This window comes from Stegodyphus dumicola, chromosome 7 (genome assembly GCF_044657685.1).
Source record: "Stegodyphus dumicola isolate Sdum_Otavi_A_Nest chromosome 7, ASM4465768v1".
NCBI lineage: Eukaryota > Metazoa > Arthropoda > Arachnida > Araneae > Eresidae > Stegodyphus > Stegodyphus dumicola.
This window is the reverse complement of record NC_140774.1, coordinates 185,449,561-185,466,980: the sequence shown is the minus strand read 5'-3', so window position 1 is coordinate 185,466,980 and position 17,420 is coordinate 185,449,561. Positions and strand designations below refer to the sequence as shown.

The following is a 17,420-nucleotide window of genomic DNA, read 5'->3' as shown; positions in this document are numbered from 1 at the left end:
CGCTCGGATAGCAATGCGGGGCTGTCATGTGCAAGTGGTCAGAGAACACGAGAAAAGAAATAGCAACATATTAGTGAAAATGTTATTTTATTTTATTGTTCAAAATGTAAAAATTGAGATATTTAGGAATATCAAAGAAGGTGCTCGAGGTTTCGGCCTCTAGCTACAACATATAGCTGACATCGGCGCCTAGGGCATCATGGACTTTTGAGATATTTGAAGTCTCCTTCGGACAGTCGCTGCAACTACGCTGATTCGTACCACAATATCCTCCTCGATATCCTCTGGTAGATAGTAGGGTAGATTTTCATGTGATCCATAAAAGCCCAGGAACGTGTATGCCAATGAATGAGATTACCATGCCTCATCTAGTGTTGTGCAAATGTTGCATTTAAGTGCTCCCGCATATCACGGATAAAATCGACGAAGAACTCATCATGCTCGAATCACATACCATGGTACAGCTACTGCTGGATCTGCTTGTTGATCATTCAATATTTTGGGCAAGGTTGCCTTCAAGGGAAAATTCTTATAATACCGTCCGTATAAACCGATAGGCAAGAGATATGGGTCTATTAAGTGGACCCCCCCAATGCCGGACCAAACACTGATAGTAAAGTGATTTGCTGCAGCATATGTTAGTGTGGCATGGGCGTTCTCCATGGCCTATAATGCGGGTTATGTGCTTGCAACCTTCCCTGGTGAAGTATACCTCTTTTGAGAATAAGACGGTAGCCGGAAAAAGGGGTCCGCTACACTCTTTTGCAGATACCTTTGAGCAAAAGCATCCCTCTGTGGCTTATCATCAGATTACAATAGATGCATGTGCTGCTCATGGAATGGGTGCATATGATATGAATTCAGAATACTGCAGACAGGGATTTGGGCAAGACGGAAGAAAGTTGCGATTGCTAGTGTACTGGCACCTGAAGTAACGCTTTCATTACGAAGAACAATCTATTCGATTTCACGGGTCCTTGCCGTTCTTTCCGGATTCGTGACAAGTCTCTCGAACACTCTTTTTCCATAACCTTTCATAAAGCCTTGGGAATTTAGTTCGGAATACGTGTCATTGGATAGCTCTTCTCACATAGGTGCACAGCTGCTCTCCCGTTACAATTAGCAACTTCAAATCCTAGATGCATATCTTCTAACTCCACATTTCTGTAATCTTCCATTCTACTACTTAATACTAGATTATCGAACGACAGTTTCCCTGTGCGGACGTTTTGCAGGCTTCCTAACAGTCCTCTTTATCACGTTTGCAACCCTGCATTACTACACGATGCCGATACATCTTTGAACACCACGGCAGCAAATCACTCTGTAATGCAATATTTTTATGTAGTGAGTATATGTGAGCGTAACAAGATTTTCTTAAATATAATTATCTTTATTCAAAGATTCAAACAAAGAGTTATTTTGATTTTTAAACTGTTCTTACCTTAGCTAATTTGACGTAATTCTTACGAAATGTGGTTTGAACTTCCTTCGTCCGATTTAAAATAGTACTGATCAAGGATTCATAGTGATCCCTTAGGCGACAGAATTTGCTGTAAGGATCTGTATCTCCCACAAATACTTCTTCTTCCTACGTGCAAAAATTGTTATCGTAAATTAATTCAATTCAATGCATTAATACAAAAATATATTAAATGTTATTAAATGCACGAGTTTAATTTAAAGGAAATTTTCCTTTTCTTTACACAAGATTGCATACAAGACTGCGTATCGTGTCGTGTTGAAGGTATTTTACAAGAAGATAATTAGATGGTCTAAATGCTACAACTTAAGATAAAACTAAATAAATGAATTTTCTTTTAATTAAAAAGTAGGAAAAAAGAGATAATATACCTTAACTTTTTAAAAATATGTTCAGTTGCTCATGTAAGGCGAATATGGTTTCTCAGATGGTCAATTTAACACAACAATGTATTCCAGCACGGTATTACAGAAAAGCAAGTTGTGTCAACAGCTTGCAGGAATCATTCAATATCGAAAATGTTAACCAAGGGACCCAGTTAGTAAACTTCTGCTTTTCTGCACCACAATGAACCATGAGAATGTCAGATGGTTTGGAGCAGGAGTGGGCAACTTTTTTCACTAAAAGGGCACATTTGAGATATACAGGAGTTTGAATGGCGTTGCGGGTACTAATTGTACAATTCATATATTTATTAATAACGGCTGAGTTAAAAATAAGAGGTTTAATTAAAATTATTCTTTATTATTATGAGTGCATGTTGCAATATCTAAAATTTAGAATTTAAATATTTGAATGGTAGGACTTTAAAATTGATTCGAGGTCAACTTGTTATTAAATGCACGAGTCAACTTGTTGCCCTCGGTCATCGCTTTGCCAGCCTCTAGCCTGGAAAATCATGCATTTGACTTCACCATACAGCATCATTTAAATGTACCATATGCTCCGCATGCATAACAGGATTTTTATTTAACAATTCTTATTTGCTTCCTTCTCTTGCTTATTCTTTGCTTATTTTGCTTCTTTGCTTATTCTTCTCTTGCTTATTTTGCTTGTTTGCTTATTCTTTGCTTCTTTTGCTTCTTTGCTTATTCTTCTCTTGCTTATTTTGCTTGTTTGCTTATTCTTTGCTTCTTTTGCTTCTTTGCTTATTCTTCTCTTGCTTCTTAATTCTTATTTTGCTTCCTTCAAATATTAATTACTGCTTAAGAGGCAAAAATATCTAACCTTTTTTTAATAATAAATATGAATGAATTTTAAAGAATGACGAATGATGGCAGAAACTCATACTTCTATTTCGGTCTAGCATCTAACTGCAATTAAGCATTCTGAATAGTATCTTGCTTTGTATCTCATGATAATCCCTTCCTCACTCTTTATTGCAAATTTAAATATCGGATGCTACTGGAGTGATTCAGTTGACATGGCTGATGATGGTTGATGAGGCTGCTGATGCTTTATTTGCGTGTTGCTTGGATTGAGAGTTCTAGCTCATAAACAACATTGAATTCTAACATTATTTACTAATAGTTTACGAAAATCCCTAAAAATTAATAAGAAAATTATGAAAAATATCAAAAACAAATTAAACATTAAAAGGCTGCACACAGTACACATGCATAACATTATAATGAGTTAGACATCACCTGAATAACATTAATAATGACTTAGGAAGTGAATTTCATAGGTAAGTACTGTTAACTGTCTTTATTGTTCTAAAATATATTTCTTACTAGCAGCATTATAATTCTCTCTTGTTGAGTATTTAAAAGCGTTCTGTATACTTGCTTTGTCTGATATTAAAGTCGAAAATTCTAAATGCCTCCAAACTGAATTTTTTTTACCACTGTTTGGAATTACAGGAATTTTTTATGAGTCTTTATTAGTTTTACTGCAAAACAGAAAATGTGTAGCCATTATTTCTACCTTGTTCACGAGCTCTGAATAATAACTTGCCTTGAAAATAGAACGGAGAACATGATTAACATCTCTGAATGATTACAGAATTCTTTTTAGCCAATTTGTAAGGATTACGTTAATTTCATTAACAGTTAAATTTTAAGTTCCTTTCCTGTCAAATTCTTAACTTCAACTTACTACTTCCGGCAAGAACGTAGTTTTGGAATCACTCTGAATACTTAATGAGGAAGAGCGGTATTTAAATCGCGAAGTTCTACTTGCTGAGTTGGAGAGAATCAGAGTTTCTGATTTGCGCGCGTCTGCCTTTTGGCCACTCACTCTCAAAGCTGTTATTACGCTCGGCCGTACTCAGGCCCTTGATAAGCTTCGTAGTCAAATAGAGTTAAGGGCCTAACTCGATTAGAATCTTGATAGCTTCGGTTATATCTCTTTAGTTAATCTTAGTTTTAGTTTATTTCTTAGTCTTTTAAGTTCAAGCCCAAGTGTCGGCTTTTATTGTACACTCCAAGACGAAGTTTTGTTAAATCTTATTGGAATAAAAGGGTTAATTACCCTTCCATCTTGTTGTTTCTTGCCACATGAACTTAAGGGATTATTCGCTAACTATTTCTTAAGGTTACTCACTTTCTACAGTAACTGAGAAATACACTAGTGAGAATCTTACAAAGTAATCTCTAAATACGGACCAGAATATTTTTAGGATATTTGTGACAGATAAGAATTTATATTAATTTGTATGGTTTAATGTTTGTCCTTTTTTTAATGATTAACTTTAAAGAACTTTGTATTGAAGGAATGGTCAGTTTAAATCTTTGAGATCTGAAAACCGTTTTCACTTAACTTATATTGAAAGAATGTTTACCTTGATTGGGCCTTTCAGAATTCGCATCTGCAAAAGTCGGAGCATAGCCCACCTCAGAGCTTTCGAATCTTGAATGTTTTCCGTACAAGAAACAAATTCTGCTTTGTATCGTTCCATCACGAGCTGTGTTTTCATCAGCTGAAAAAAGTAATCAAATTATCATAAATTTCCTTGGCTAAAACGTCTTTTAATCGCTGTTTATAAGCTTATTCATTATACAAGAGGCTATATTTAAAGTATTACATTAAATAATATTTTTAAATATAACTTTCTTTGGCAACATAAATTTTACATAAGCGATTCTGCTAAGCATCAAAGCCTCCTTTCTATTCACTATCTTTAATTCTGTATTTACTGAATGTTTAAAGTTTTAGAGTTTTGTGCTTATCCAGTTATTTTACGGCACCCACACAAGAATAACTGCAAAGAACAAGCAGCATTAGATGGTAGGTATTTTGGGGACGAAATATAACCGGCTTTTTTACCATCAAGTCAGTTTTTAATATACTTAGAAATATTGAATCTTATGACGAAAGCGCAATTCCTGCATGGGTAAAGTCTCTGAACTTCTCTAACCCTATGAGAGAAAACCTTGCTTTGGTAACATAGTCAATTATTAATTTTTACATTTGATTTGTAAAAATGGCGTAGTTAGGCTTTGTGAGCACATTTCATATCAAGAATTTTATAATAGAGAAAAGGAGTGTAGGGCCCATAAACTGAGCTCGTGGTTATATTGCTATTACCACCTTTCTAGGTAATAACTGTCTTAGATCATCCGACTCTTCTTACATGAACTGTTTATAATTTAGAAAAAATGTGAAATGTTTAAATAAAATAAATGATAATACATCTGAAATAAATTCTTAAAATATTCATAAACCTCGTTACGGAAACTTTTTGTTGCATATATTGTGTTAAAATTTCAAATTGTTTCATAGTAATATCTTGTCCATGGTAAGTTTTACAGACATTGCCTTAGAACACATATTTAATAATCGCTGTTTATTACATTAGAACACATATTTAATAATTTCTGTTTTTTTTCATTATAAATTTATTGATTCATTATTAAAAAAAATGTTTACACAATTTCCGTGATGCAGAAACGTTTCATCCGCTTCTAGGCACTTTTTGATAGGTGTAACATGGCGTTTGTCAAAACGAGCTTTCATGCTTAGATAATGGCGAAGGATAGGCACATTCCTTTTCTTCTCGCCTACTCTTCTTATTGAAAACTGCACACTGATAACAACTAATGTGCATTTTTAAAGAAAATTCCTGTGATTTTCCGCCCCTATTAAGTTTTTGTCTATTGCATTTTTCTTTGGAAGGTACATAACGTTTCTAATCAAATAGTGTAGAAAAGCCAGATTCTGAAGTATTTTTAAATTTCTCATAAATTGAAAAGCAACATTTCTAATTACATTTAAAAATTCGCATGCATGTAAGAAAATTTATAGTAATAATATTACATGTGAAACAGTGTTTCATCTTTCGAAGAAACAGGATCGACAAGATAGATCAAAAACATATTACATATCTATGCCAGTGCTGGTTCTATGCCGGTTTGGGACTACGCAGATAGTAATTTAATCAAATTATTTCCTTTTTAATTATGTGCTGTTGTTGATTATGGTCTTTGATTACATTATGCAATGTGTATTGCAAGGCAGTGACGTTTCTGTGCCGTGTCGATGCTATTTCGATGCATCACACGAGCATTGTCGATCGTAGACCTATGATAACTCAGTCACGGTGAAAAATGGGGATTAATCGGATTAATGCACATTTTTTAGAGTCATTAAGAAGGATTAATTTAATAAGAAGGCGTGGATTCATTGTTGTACCATTGTCAAAATTTCTGCTACTAATTAAAAGTAGATCTTATGTTGATAATCATTCTGTCGGTCTTACGCTAGTGTCGATCCTCTGCCGGTTATAGGCTGCACTCCCTCTGCAGTGTTTACTTTCTGCGTTTGTATTACCGATTTCCCCACATATCCTCCCACCATCAAAAAATTCACCATTAATTCAGGATACGAAGCTACAACACTAACTGCATCAAACAGAGCCTGGCTAACTTTCAACACTTGCCAACCGTGCCTACATCAAGCCTTTCAGACTTGCTCTAATCAGCAGGTCTTTCTAGACAAGCAGCAGCGGTGAGAACATTCAGTCTTTTGTTATGAATCATGCTGATTATGATCTTACTTCTCATTTTGATCTATGCCGTTTGACATAAAATCTACCTTCTATTTACTAAATCTCTAGACTGACCAAGTATGTGAAAAAATGAGACATAAAAAAAGTTAACATAAAGCTAACTGTTAAGTTAATTTACGTTGACTGTTAGTAAAACGTAAATGTCACTTATCTTCTTACACATATGTCCAACTATTATAAGTGTAAAATATTTAATGCTACGTGATAAATTGCATAAAGTTTATTTTATTTTCAAACTTATTAATAATTATTTTAATTCATGTTTAGTAATAATGCATATTACTTAGGGATCTATTTAATTTTTAGAATGGTATGACAAATGTTAAATTTCATAGATAATATTTTTAATTGAATTTATTGAGTTTCCATTTGCTCATAGGTCCTTAATTTTCTTCATTAATGGTCCTTAAAAGTACTTAATTTCTGTGTGCAGAAATGTGGATGAACCCTGTTTTGAGGATTTCCGAACATATCAACTATGAACCTGTAAAAGTAAAAATTCTCAATTCATTTTAACAAAATAGCATTTAATAAAATAATATTAACGTATAACGCAGTTAATCTGCCTAAATTTCATTTCAGTCATCCCTTCATTTCATTCGCGCATTTTTGCAGAAAATAAATTAATTTCGTATTTCATTAGGCTGTGACATTAAAAAATGGGAACTATTTAAAAATACTGTCTCTTTAAATTATTGCCATGGAACATGAGAAAAACCTTAATTACTTTTAAGTATTAAAGAAGTCACAGCTCTGTTATTTTCCCTATATATTTAAAGGTGTTTAAGCAAATAAAATACAGATACTTTGATTATTGTTTTGGTTTAGTTTAAATATCACGCTTAATAACAATCAAAAACAAAGTTCAACATTGAGAATCAGCGTAATTTTTTTTAAAAAAAAAATTGCAGTACTTGTTTCGATAGTTTTTTGAACTACCTTCTTCAGCTGCTTAAGTGAAAATGAACGAAATAAAGAATATTTTGGTTCATTTGCACTTAAGCAGCTGAAGAAGATAGTTAAAAAAACTATCGAAACTAGTACTGAAAAAACTTTTTAAAAATTTACTCTGATTCTTAAAGTTAGACTTTGATTTGATTATTGTTTTGGTGTTACTTCTTTTTTAGATGTATTGCGGAAGGAGATGAGAGAAGAGTTCTTTTTTTCTCTCGAAAAGATAGTGGTTAAGCCTAAAAGAAAAAATAAATGCCAGGAAAGGCAGAATTGTATCTAAAGATTTCCTTCTGAATTTGCTGAGATAAGTAAGGTATGATTCACTTTGAAGAGTTGGACAATAATCAAAATGTTAAAAGACATATGCAAACATTCTTGTAATCAATCAGGTAATTTGAAACAAACTTTAAAAACCAACTCCCTGCATTGATCAACAGACGTGATACGATCGCGAGAGTGAATCGACAAGGATATAGAACCTAAGTGTACTTATTCGCCTAAGAGTCCAGATATTGCCAACTCAGATAAATATCTGAGTAGGAATTGGTCAGTGAAATCTTCCATAGTAAACAAATATAAAATACAACAAATGAATATTTTCCTGCAAACCAAAATGATTCTTGAAAAAAAGGATTGGAAAGTTGCCTGAAAAATGGGCTGACACTGAAAAGGATGGTTACTATATTTATAGTTAAATTTATACAGTAATATTTTCTTTTTCCATGTTTCCATCCTCTTAATAATTCTAGATTTACCTAATATAAATAATGATGCACAAAATAGCGTTTCCGAACTAAAATCAACAAGCGCAAGTAAAGTTGGACAGATAGCGATGGTGATGGTGACAATGCTGTTGTTAGGCCTGAGTTGGTGAGTCATCGGAGCGTGTTAGTGGAAGCTGAACGTAATTTGGATATCCAAAAGAAGGTCATCTTCTAACATCTCGTATTTTTCGGATTTTATTTGGTCATTTGTCTACTTTTTTATATGTCTGTCTCCTTCGATGGCCTATATCAGTGGCCTAGTGGTTAAGACCGCTGAACCCGGGTTTGATCCCAAGCAAACGGGCTAACTGAAAGGTTAGTTTTCGTGTTTTTCTAACTTGTGTAGAGTGAATACAAGGCCAGTTTTCACTTAGAAAGTCCCTACGCAGCCATCTCTTGCTTTTATCGCCTTTGCCATAGTCAAATAATTTAAAATAATCAAGTCTGCTTCGATGTCGAGTATCAGATAGAACAGAATAAGAACAGGCAATGACAATTCATTGTCTGTTCTAGCTGAGGAAGGCTTGAAATAGGAAAGTCTGCTTGACTGCTTATTCTTAGGTATTTTATCATCATTTTAAGCACTCAAAATATCCTGAAAAATCTTTTTTTTAAAAATAACTCGGAAGATGATCTGATTTTTTTTCGGCGAGTGAAAAGAGGTATATTTGTAGATGTTTCGTTGAAAAGAATTATAAAATGCACATTGTAAAGCGGAGGTGGTATTATTTTTAATGCCTTCAGGTGTTGCTATATATCTGAACTTAAACTCCAATAAGCTATTGCTCCATGATTTACAAGCACGCATTAATAATTGTTATGAGTTAATATCTTCTGTGAATGAACACTATGCCGTAAGGCAGGGTTTCTTAAACTTTTTTCATTCACGACCCCTTTTCATCACTGAGATTTTTTCACGACAACAAGGACCCCATAACATTTACGAAAATTTTGTGGGACTTCATAAGTAATTGCGCAAATCCGACACACGCGTGAGTGAAACTGTCAATTTTTTTTCACTTGCACTGTAATATACTACTGCAGTAATAATTTTAATTTCTAATTTTAAGACACGGAACAGTGTGAAAATTCTAAGTAACAGACGAAATGACAGCGTCACGTGCAAAGCAAGGAAAATTAACTTTTATATTATAAAAAGAATGCGTCGAAACGTTTTCGGCTTTTTCTTTGGCTGTATTGTCTTATCTTTATCTATTTTCCAATACATTGTGTAAAAATATTTGGTAATTATTATAATAAGTAAAGAATTGTAAAATTATTATAATAAGAAATATCAAAACTGCTAAAACTTTTGGCGACCCCCTGCTGCAGGTCTCGCCACTCCTTTGGGGATCGCGAACCACAGTTTAAGAAACCCTGCCATAAGGTAACTGAATTTAAAGTTGCTGTCTTTGAAGTCTGAGCAGAAATGAATATAACAATCACAACACTTTTAACATCTAATAGTATATTGTGTATAAATATCTAATAATATGTTGTGTTTTGTCTGTAAAACTCTAATAATATATTGTGTAATTTCTAGAAGAACAAATAAATAAAAGGAAATGGCACCGTACAAAATACAGGTCCTTTCACCTTAATAAAGACTGATGAAATGCACTATTTTTATTTATAAGAAAAATTAAAATATGCCGTTGTGAAAGCAATATTTTTATAATAGTAATTAAAATGGTATATTGAACGTAGCATAAATGGTATTTAAATTGACTGTAAAAAAAAAAAAAAAAAAAAAAAAAAAAAAAAAATTAATCGAAACCTTTTGCGTGTTTTCTTCAATGCTTTTTTCTGTGGATTTTAGACGCCCACTGAGCAATAATTTTTCTCTTGCCAGCATCTTGAGTTGACTTATTAATTCTCTGTGAGTAGCTTTCAGCTGAAAAAGGCAGTTTAAAAATGATACTTTCTCGAAAGCATATGTTATAAACAAATTTAGGTAGAAAAACTAAAACTAAAGAAAAACAAAAAGAGTTTGATAAAATAAGAATAGTAAAATAAATTTAAAGATATATTTGATAAAGAATAAAAAGGCAAATCAAGCCAAGAAACGAAACTGAAAACCGCAGTAAAATAAATGCGTGAAATCTTTCTTGGCGTCCTTCTGAGTCTTCTTGAAATTCTTTACATATTCTCGAAACCTCTTCGTATTCTCACATGTAAGTTATTTTTGCAGATGTAGCAAGGCAAGCGTCAAAGATCTGAAACTTGTGTTTTTTCCGGCAATGGACTGTATCATACTACAAGAGTATTTGAATGGGCATATTGTAAAGTGAATTTAATCATGTGCATATATATTTATATATACACGTATAACATATCACACACATATATATCATATATATATATATATATATATATATATACAGTGGATGGACAAAAATATGGAAACACCTTGTGAAATGCATGTTTGAAAAAAAGATTGATTTTAATGAAATATGTAGGTGGCGCTGGCATTTTTGACTACTGACGCCACCTATACAACTTCGTAAATGTGCTAAACAGTTCAGTTGTTGTCGGAGTACTGTTATGTGAGGTTGTCATTGCATTATGTCAGAGTTAACAGACTTCGAACGTGGGCAAATTGTTGGAGCACGTATGGTAGGTGCTTCCGTAAGCAAGGTAGCCGAGGTGTTTAGTGTTTCAAGAGGTACTGTATCGAAGATTTATTCTGCATATTTGATAAGCTGAAAAACATCATCTGCTAAATCACAGCGTGGACGAAAGTGTGTCCTGAGTGATCGTGACAGACGATCATTAAGGGCAATTGTGACGAAAAATAAGAAGACCACAGCTGCAAAAGTTACTGCTGAAATAAATGTTGTGTTACCGAACCCTGTGAGTACCAAAACAATTAGAAGGGAGCTTCATAAACAGGGAATTGCTGGCCGTGCTGCATTTGAGAAGGCACTCATCAGTGATGCTAATGCCCGTAACAGGAAAAGGGGGTGTTTAAGTCATAAAGCCTGGACTATAGAGCAGTGGAAGCGAGTATATATATATATATACACGTATAACATATCACACGCATATATATCATATATATATATATATGTATCATATATATATATGTATCATATATATATATGTATCATATATATATATATATATATATATATATAAATTGAAGGAAAAGTTGGTTCCGCAGTCTTTTTTCAAATTACCCCCTCAAATATCATCAAATGGAAAGGCCATTCTCAAAAATCTCAACGAATTTAGCATAAAATCTGACTCCCAAGCAGCTATTCTAGCTATTAAAAATCCCTTACCTTCCTCTCCATTGATATCCGACATAAATTCTCTTCTTGGAAAAATCCCAAACTACAAAATTCAAATCTCATGGATCAAAGGACATAGTGGCCATTTTGGTAATGATCAGGCAGATGAATTAGCCAAAGAAGCAGCTATTAATCAAGATGGTACTGAAATCATCATTCCGTGGCCTCGCTCGAATTTCAAGTACCAACTAAAACAACTTGCTTCAAAATCTTGGCAAGATTTGTGGAACAATGCTCCACAGGGAAGACGCACATATAACTTGATGCCCAATGTAAGCTTTGCATCTCTGAACTCGAATCCTTCCCTAAATTACTTTATAACGGGACATGGACCCTTCCCCACATATTTCTACGCAAGAAATTTGGCAAACTCTGACATCTGCATATGTGGGGAACAGGGAACTCCTGATCACTACGTTTTCTCATGCCCCTTAACTGAGGATATTCACATAAAATTCCCAAGAACTGACCTCCTGGCATTCCAAAGATTTTTAATTAAAGATAAACATCAATATCCAAAGTTTCAGAAAATTATGCAACGACTCTCTTCCTACGGCGTAGATCTCTGTCAAGTGTAAATCCACATACAGTTTAAACTTAGTGAACTTTTACATGCTGTAATTATGGACAAAATGGATCCGCTCGTGAACTGAACTTTATAAACTGCAATAAACCAATATATCAGAAATAACCCATGGACACCTACCTCTTTAGCATTATTATAACAATTCATTTAACATTGTGTTGCCAGTACTAATTATAATTATCTCATTATGTTTATTTGTTTATTAATTATGTTTATCTCCTATTTTTGTTGCACCAAATCAGATGTTCAATTTATCTTGTGAATCTCAAATTGTATTCCTACTATTTTGTAATCTACTTATGCCCTACACCATTATTTTTAATAAATACTGGATGCGGGGCGTACTGTGGAATTGCACGATGTACCATAATAGGCAAACTTTTGACCTTTTGAAAAGCTTCAGTTTATGCAAATTCTTATAAAACTTGCCATTAACCCCCTCCCTTTTTTTTTTTTTTTCTTTTCTTTTTTTTTTTTTCTTTTTTTCTCAAAGAGTTAGTATGGGAAGGCATTACCAGTTGACCTATGGTACATCGCTGGTGTCCCCCATACTTTTACCTTTACCTTTACCTATATATATATACAGTGGATGGACAAAAATATGGAAACACGAGTCTGACGAGGTCTGACGAGTCTTCTTTCACATTGTTTCCCACTTCTGGCCTGGAGAACGCCATCTCAAGCCTATAATACAGACTGCTTGTTGCCAAGAGTGAAACATGGCGGGGTTTCTGTTATGGCTTGGGCAGCCATATCGTGGTTCTCTGCCAAGCCCCATGATAACTGTGTCAGGGCACATGACTGCCAAGACTTATGTGAACATTTTGGCCGATCAAGTTCATTCCATGGTACAAACTTTGTTCCCCGATGGTGATGGTGTCTTCCAAGACGACAAAGCCCCTGTTCACACAGCTCACATTGTCCAGGACTGGTTTTCTGAGCACGAAGATGAGTTGTCCCATCTCCCATGGCCACCACAGTCACCAGACCTGAATATTATCGAACCTTTGTGGTCTACATTGGAACGGAAAGTGCGTTCTCGTTATCCACCGCCAACATCGTTATCTGAACTTGCCACCGTTTTGCAGGAAGAATGGTATAATATTCCGTTGGCAAACATACAGGAACTGTATTTATCCATTCCGAGAAGACTGCAAGCTGTTTTGGATGCCAACGGGTTTCCTACACCATATTAAGCAGAATCATGTTTTTTTAAAGGTGTTTCCATATTTTTGTCCAACCCCTGTATATATATACACGTTTGTGCATCATTATGTTATATATATATATATATCTAACACACATATATATATAACATAATGATGCACAAAATAGAATTATGTTTTCTGAAAAGTAAATGTAAAATTCTAAGGTGCAAAAGTTGAAAAGCAAACTGCACAAGAATAGGATTTTGGTTAAGCTAATCTCCCTAGTAGATGCATACCAAATGAAATCTGTGATTCATCTCCTTCTCCTAATATATGCATACAAAAAGAAATAAATGAAAAAGTTGGTTAGAAATACTCTCCAGAGATAGTTTAAAGGACATGGATACAAAGACTGCTCATTGTTCCAAGCAGCTTTGTTCCCCTTTTGAGTCCATATAATTCAATATTTTGATCAACATTTTTTTTAGGAATTTTTAATCGTTTAGTTAAATAATAATGGCATTCCTTTTAAAGATGAAAAAATGTATTTAATATCTTTCAAATAAGATCCGCTGTAGAGATAGAGCCGATAGATTAGATACAGACCTGGCGCAACCGGTGCGGCGGCACCGAAAGGAAAAAGTTGCAAGTACTGAAAGCTTTAGAATTCAGTGAAGCATCGAACAGCAAAATTTAGGGAGCAGAAATTAGGACTTGCAGAAGATTGCACCGGGTGACAAAACAACTAGTGCACTAGTGCAGGCCCTGGATCTATATAACTGATGATGAGGGAATTTATTTGATATTCGAAACTGAACTGCTTATTGACTCATTTTTCTAATATAATGGTGGCATCGAACAACGACTTGTATATTTGTTTCTGAATGAATCTGAATTCATGTGACTGAAGTCGATGTAAGGCAGTAAATTCCTTTCTTTTTAAGGAGTATAAACATTAATACAAAGAATAATTATTGTGAAGATTTTTGAGATATGTTTTCCTTCCTTACCACACGGGTTCGTAGTGTAATTAGAAAGATTGACCGGCTAGCAGTTGGAAAGTCCAAGGTTCAAATCCCGGTGAAAACACTGCACATTTTTCACGTTTTCTGCTTCGATAACAGAATTTTCATCTTTGAAAAATAGTGATGAAAGTGGAAAATTATGATTAGACTTTAAAAAAAATTATGACAATTACGCTTATTGTTAGATTGCTAGAAACAATGTGCATAAGAGTCTAATAACAATCATATCATTGTTCATTCGTTTCCATTCCGCCATCGAAAGCACTGTGGTATGCTCAATACTCTATTACTTATACTCAGCATTTTATGATCTAAGCTTATTCATAGCATTCTATGCTACTAATTCAGCAGTCAGTTATTAATAACGCTTTATTATTCAAACTGACAAGTTTTTTAAGGTTGAAAATTTTAAAGATATATTTTCTTTTAAGTAACACAGATTTGCAAAATCTTTATATGTAACTTTATAATAATTTTATTTAAAAAAATCCCACATGCGATCTCTTGCCTTAAGAGAGAATTTCTACTGCAGCATGAAAACCGCTAACTTATTAAATTTTATTTAAATTTCGTGGTATCATAAACACAAAATATTTGAAATTAAGTCTCATTTGATGAATACTTAATGGAATAACATTAAAAATAATACCATTGTATTGCATAACCACTAAAACATTATATTTTAAATGCTTGCCGAAATAACAATCGTTTCTTCAGCGAGAATTGGCGATATTCGTCGATATTCATACTTTCAAACAAAGTCATTATAAAAGGAAATACAAAATTCAAAGGAGAAAAAGTTGAAAGGCAAAACTGCACGAGAAGAGGATTTTGGTTAATCTCCATCTTCCCCCCACCAATCATGCCATTTATACATTCGTAATTCTTTTCTCTGTGAAGAAAGATTAGATTGATCAAATGAATATTGGAAGTTAGATTATACAGCTGGCAGCTGTACTGCTTAGTTACAGCTTGTAGTTTGTGAACAGGAAGAAATAATCAGCTGTATAAATTGTTTTCGAGGGAGCATGTTCATGTGCAGAGTGTACGTCAGTGGACGCACATCAGAGTTTGCGTTCTCTAATTTGAATTACTAAATAATTTAAAATATTGGAAAGTTTAAATTTAATCACTGTTTACTAATTTGAATTACTAAGCAATTTAAAATATTGAAAAGTTTAAATTTAATTAATTTTTATTTGCTAATATATTCGTTAAACACACTCGCCTCCATTTTTAATGAAATATTGAAAAGGAAAGCGAAGGGTAATTGAAATTAAAAATGTAAGCTATCTTATGTTAATTAAACAGTTATTAGTACAAAGGGGCTTTGTCCCTGAAGGATAATTATTTTCATTTTACGATTTTGCGTTGAATCATTATAAATGTCAGTTTCACTTTTCAAACTTTTGCCACCGAATGTTAGAGTCCTGCATTATATTTGAAGAAATTAAATATTGAAAAATCTGCATAAATGTATGTATAGTTCTCGCATTGTGATAAAATAACGGTGCATAGAGCCATCGAATTTTGAATGACGTAACCCTACTGCGAATATGGGCATAAGGAAGCCAAAATTTGAAATTTGTATTATTATCGATTTCATATTTTGTAAAACTATAACGAATTTTTGAGTAACAAACTCAACGATTTGAAAGCGAGCAATGGCAACAATCTACCGGGGGGGGGGAACATTTTTATCTTCAGCGCGCGGAACTATGTATCGGAAATTCTAAAGATAGGCTCATTTTAAAATTATTTTGCGACATTGCTATTGAACTGAAATTTATGGTTTAATTGCGAAGAACATGATATTTAATAAATAAACGTAACACACAAAACGTTAAAAAAACGCTCCTTTGGACGTAATTTAACATCTCAAACCTTTCAGATTCTTTTTTTATAATTAAAGTATGTTATAAATTCGCCTTTTCGTATTCCTCACTAGAATGCAATTTAGGCCTTTATATATTTAAGCTAAGGGCTTTGAAGCTTTAGATTGAGTTTCTGGCAACCGCATCTTGCTGTTAGTATTCCGGGCTTAGCACCTCACTAGACGATGTTTTAAAATACGCTTTGGTAAAATATCCAAGGCAGTTTATTTTTAGTCCGCTTAATATGTAATCTTAAACTACGCTATCAATGTTTGAATCTGGTGAATGTTTAGTCTGTAGCGCAAATTGTGCCTATTTTGTTACATTAAGACTACATTAAAATACTATTTGAACATTCTTTAGTATTTTGTGTGTTCATCTAGAAGAGTTTTCAGGACTCTTACTTCTACTTACAACAGAAAAACTCTAAAAATAAATAAATAAATAAATAAATTTCAAAAATTATTGTATTACATACTAATTGATTATTCATCAAGTCATTATATTAATAACTTAGATTCTATTAATATTGATAATTCAGAGTCATCTGGGCTATTTTAAAGCAAACGTAAAATACTTCGCTGTATGCTTTTGATCTTATTCGACTGATGCTATAAAGAGCAAAAGAAAAAAATTGGTCTAATAATAACAACCACAATTTTTATTTTTTATTTATTTTTTTTTTTTTTAAGTCCAAAGGGATTTGAATCCCGAAGGACTATTAGTTTCGTTTGGCATTTTGCGTCGGACGGATAAATGTCGGTTCACTTTTCAAACTGTTGCCATAAAATGTTAGAGTCCTGCATTATATTTGAAGAAATTAAATAATGAAAATCTGCGTAAATGTATGTATATTTCTCACATTGTCATAAAATAACGGTACATAGAGTCATCGAATTTTGAATAACGTAATCCTCCAACGAATATGAGCATGTGGAAGACCCAATTTGAAATTTGAAATTTGTTTTATGATCGATTTCCTATTTTTTAAAACTTTGACGAATTTTTGATTAACAAACTCAAGGATTTCAAAGCGAGCAATGGCAACGTTGTGCAGAAAAAACATTTATATCTCCAGCGCGTGAGTCTCTGTATCGGAAATTCTAAAGATATGCTCGTTTTAAAACTATTTTGCGATATTGCTGTTGCCCTGGATCTTATGGTTTAAGTGCGAGGAACATGATATTTAATAAAGAAAGGTAACACACAAAATGTTAAAAAACGCCCATTTGGACGTAATTTAAAATCTGAAACATTTCAGATTTTTTTTTTTTGGTCTTAAAAT

General features: G+C 33.4%; 1 protein-coding gene across 2 annotated transcripts in view; it reads right to left on the bottom strand.

The window, feature by feature from the left end:
* The window catches only part of LOC118195865 (uncharacterized), a 48,489-nt gene that overhangs the window by 576 nt on the left and 30,493 nt on the right, over positions 1-17,420 (bottom strand). For both annotated transcript variants that reach the window (XM_085819791.1, XM_085819792.1), the window contains 3 exons: positions 9,987-10,103; positions 4,266-4,403; positions 1,445-1,591 (listed from right to left, as the gene is read on the bottom strand). In XM_085819791.1, coding sequence (XP_085675917.1) covers positions 1,445-1,591; positions 4,266-4,403; positions 9,987-10,103 — 402 coding nt within the window. The remainder of the gene's footprint in view (positions 1-1,444; positions 1,592-4,265; positions 4,404-9,986; positions 10,104-17,420) is intronic.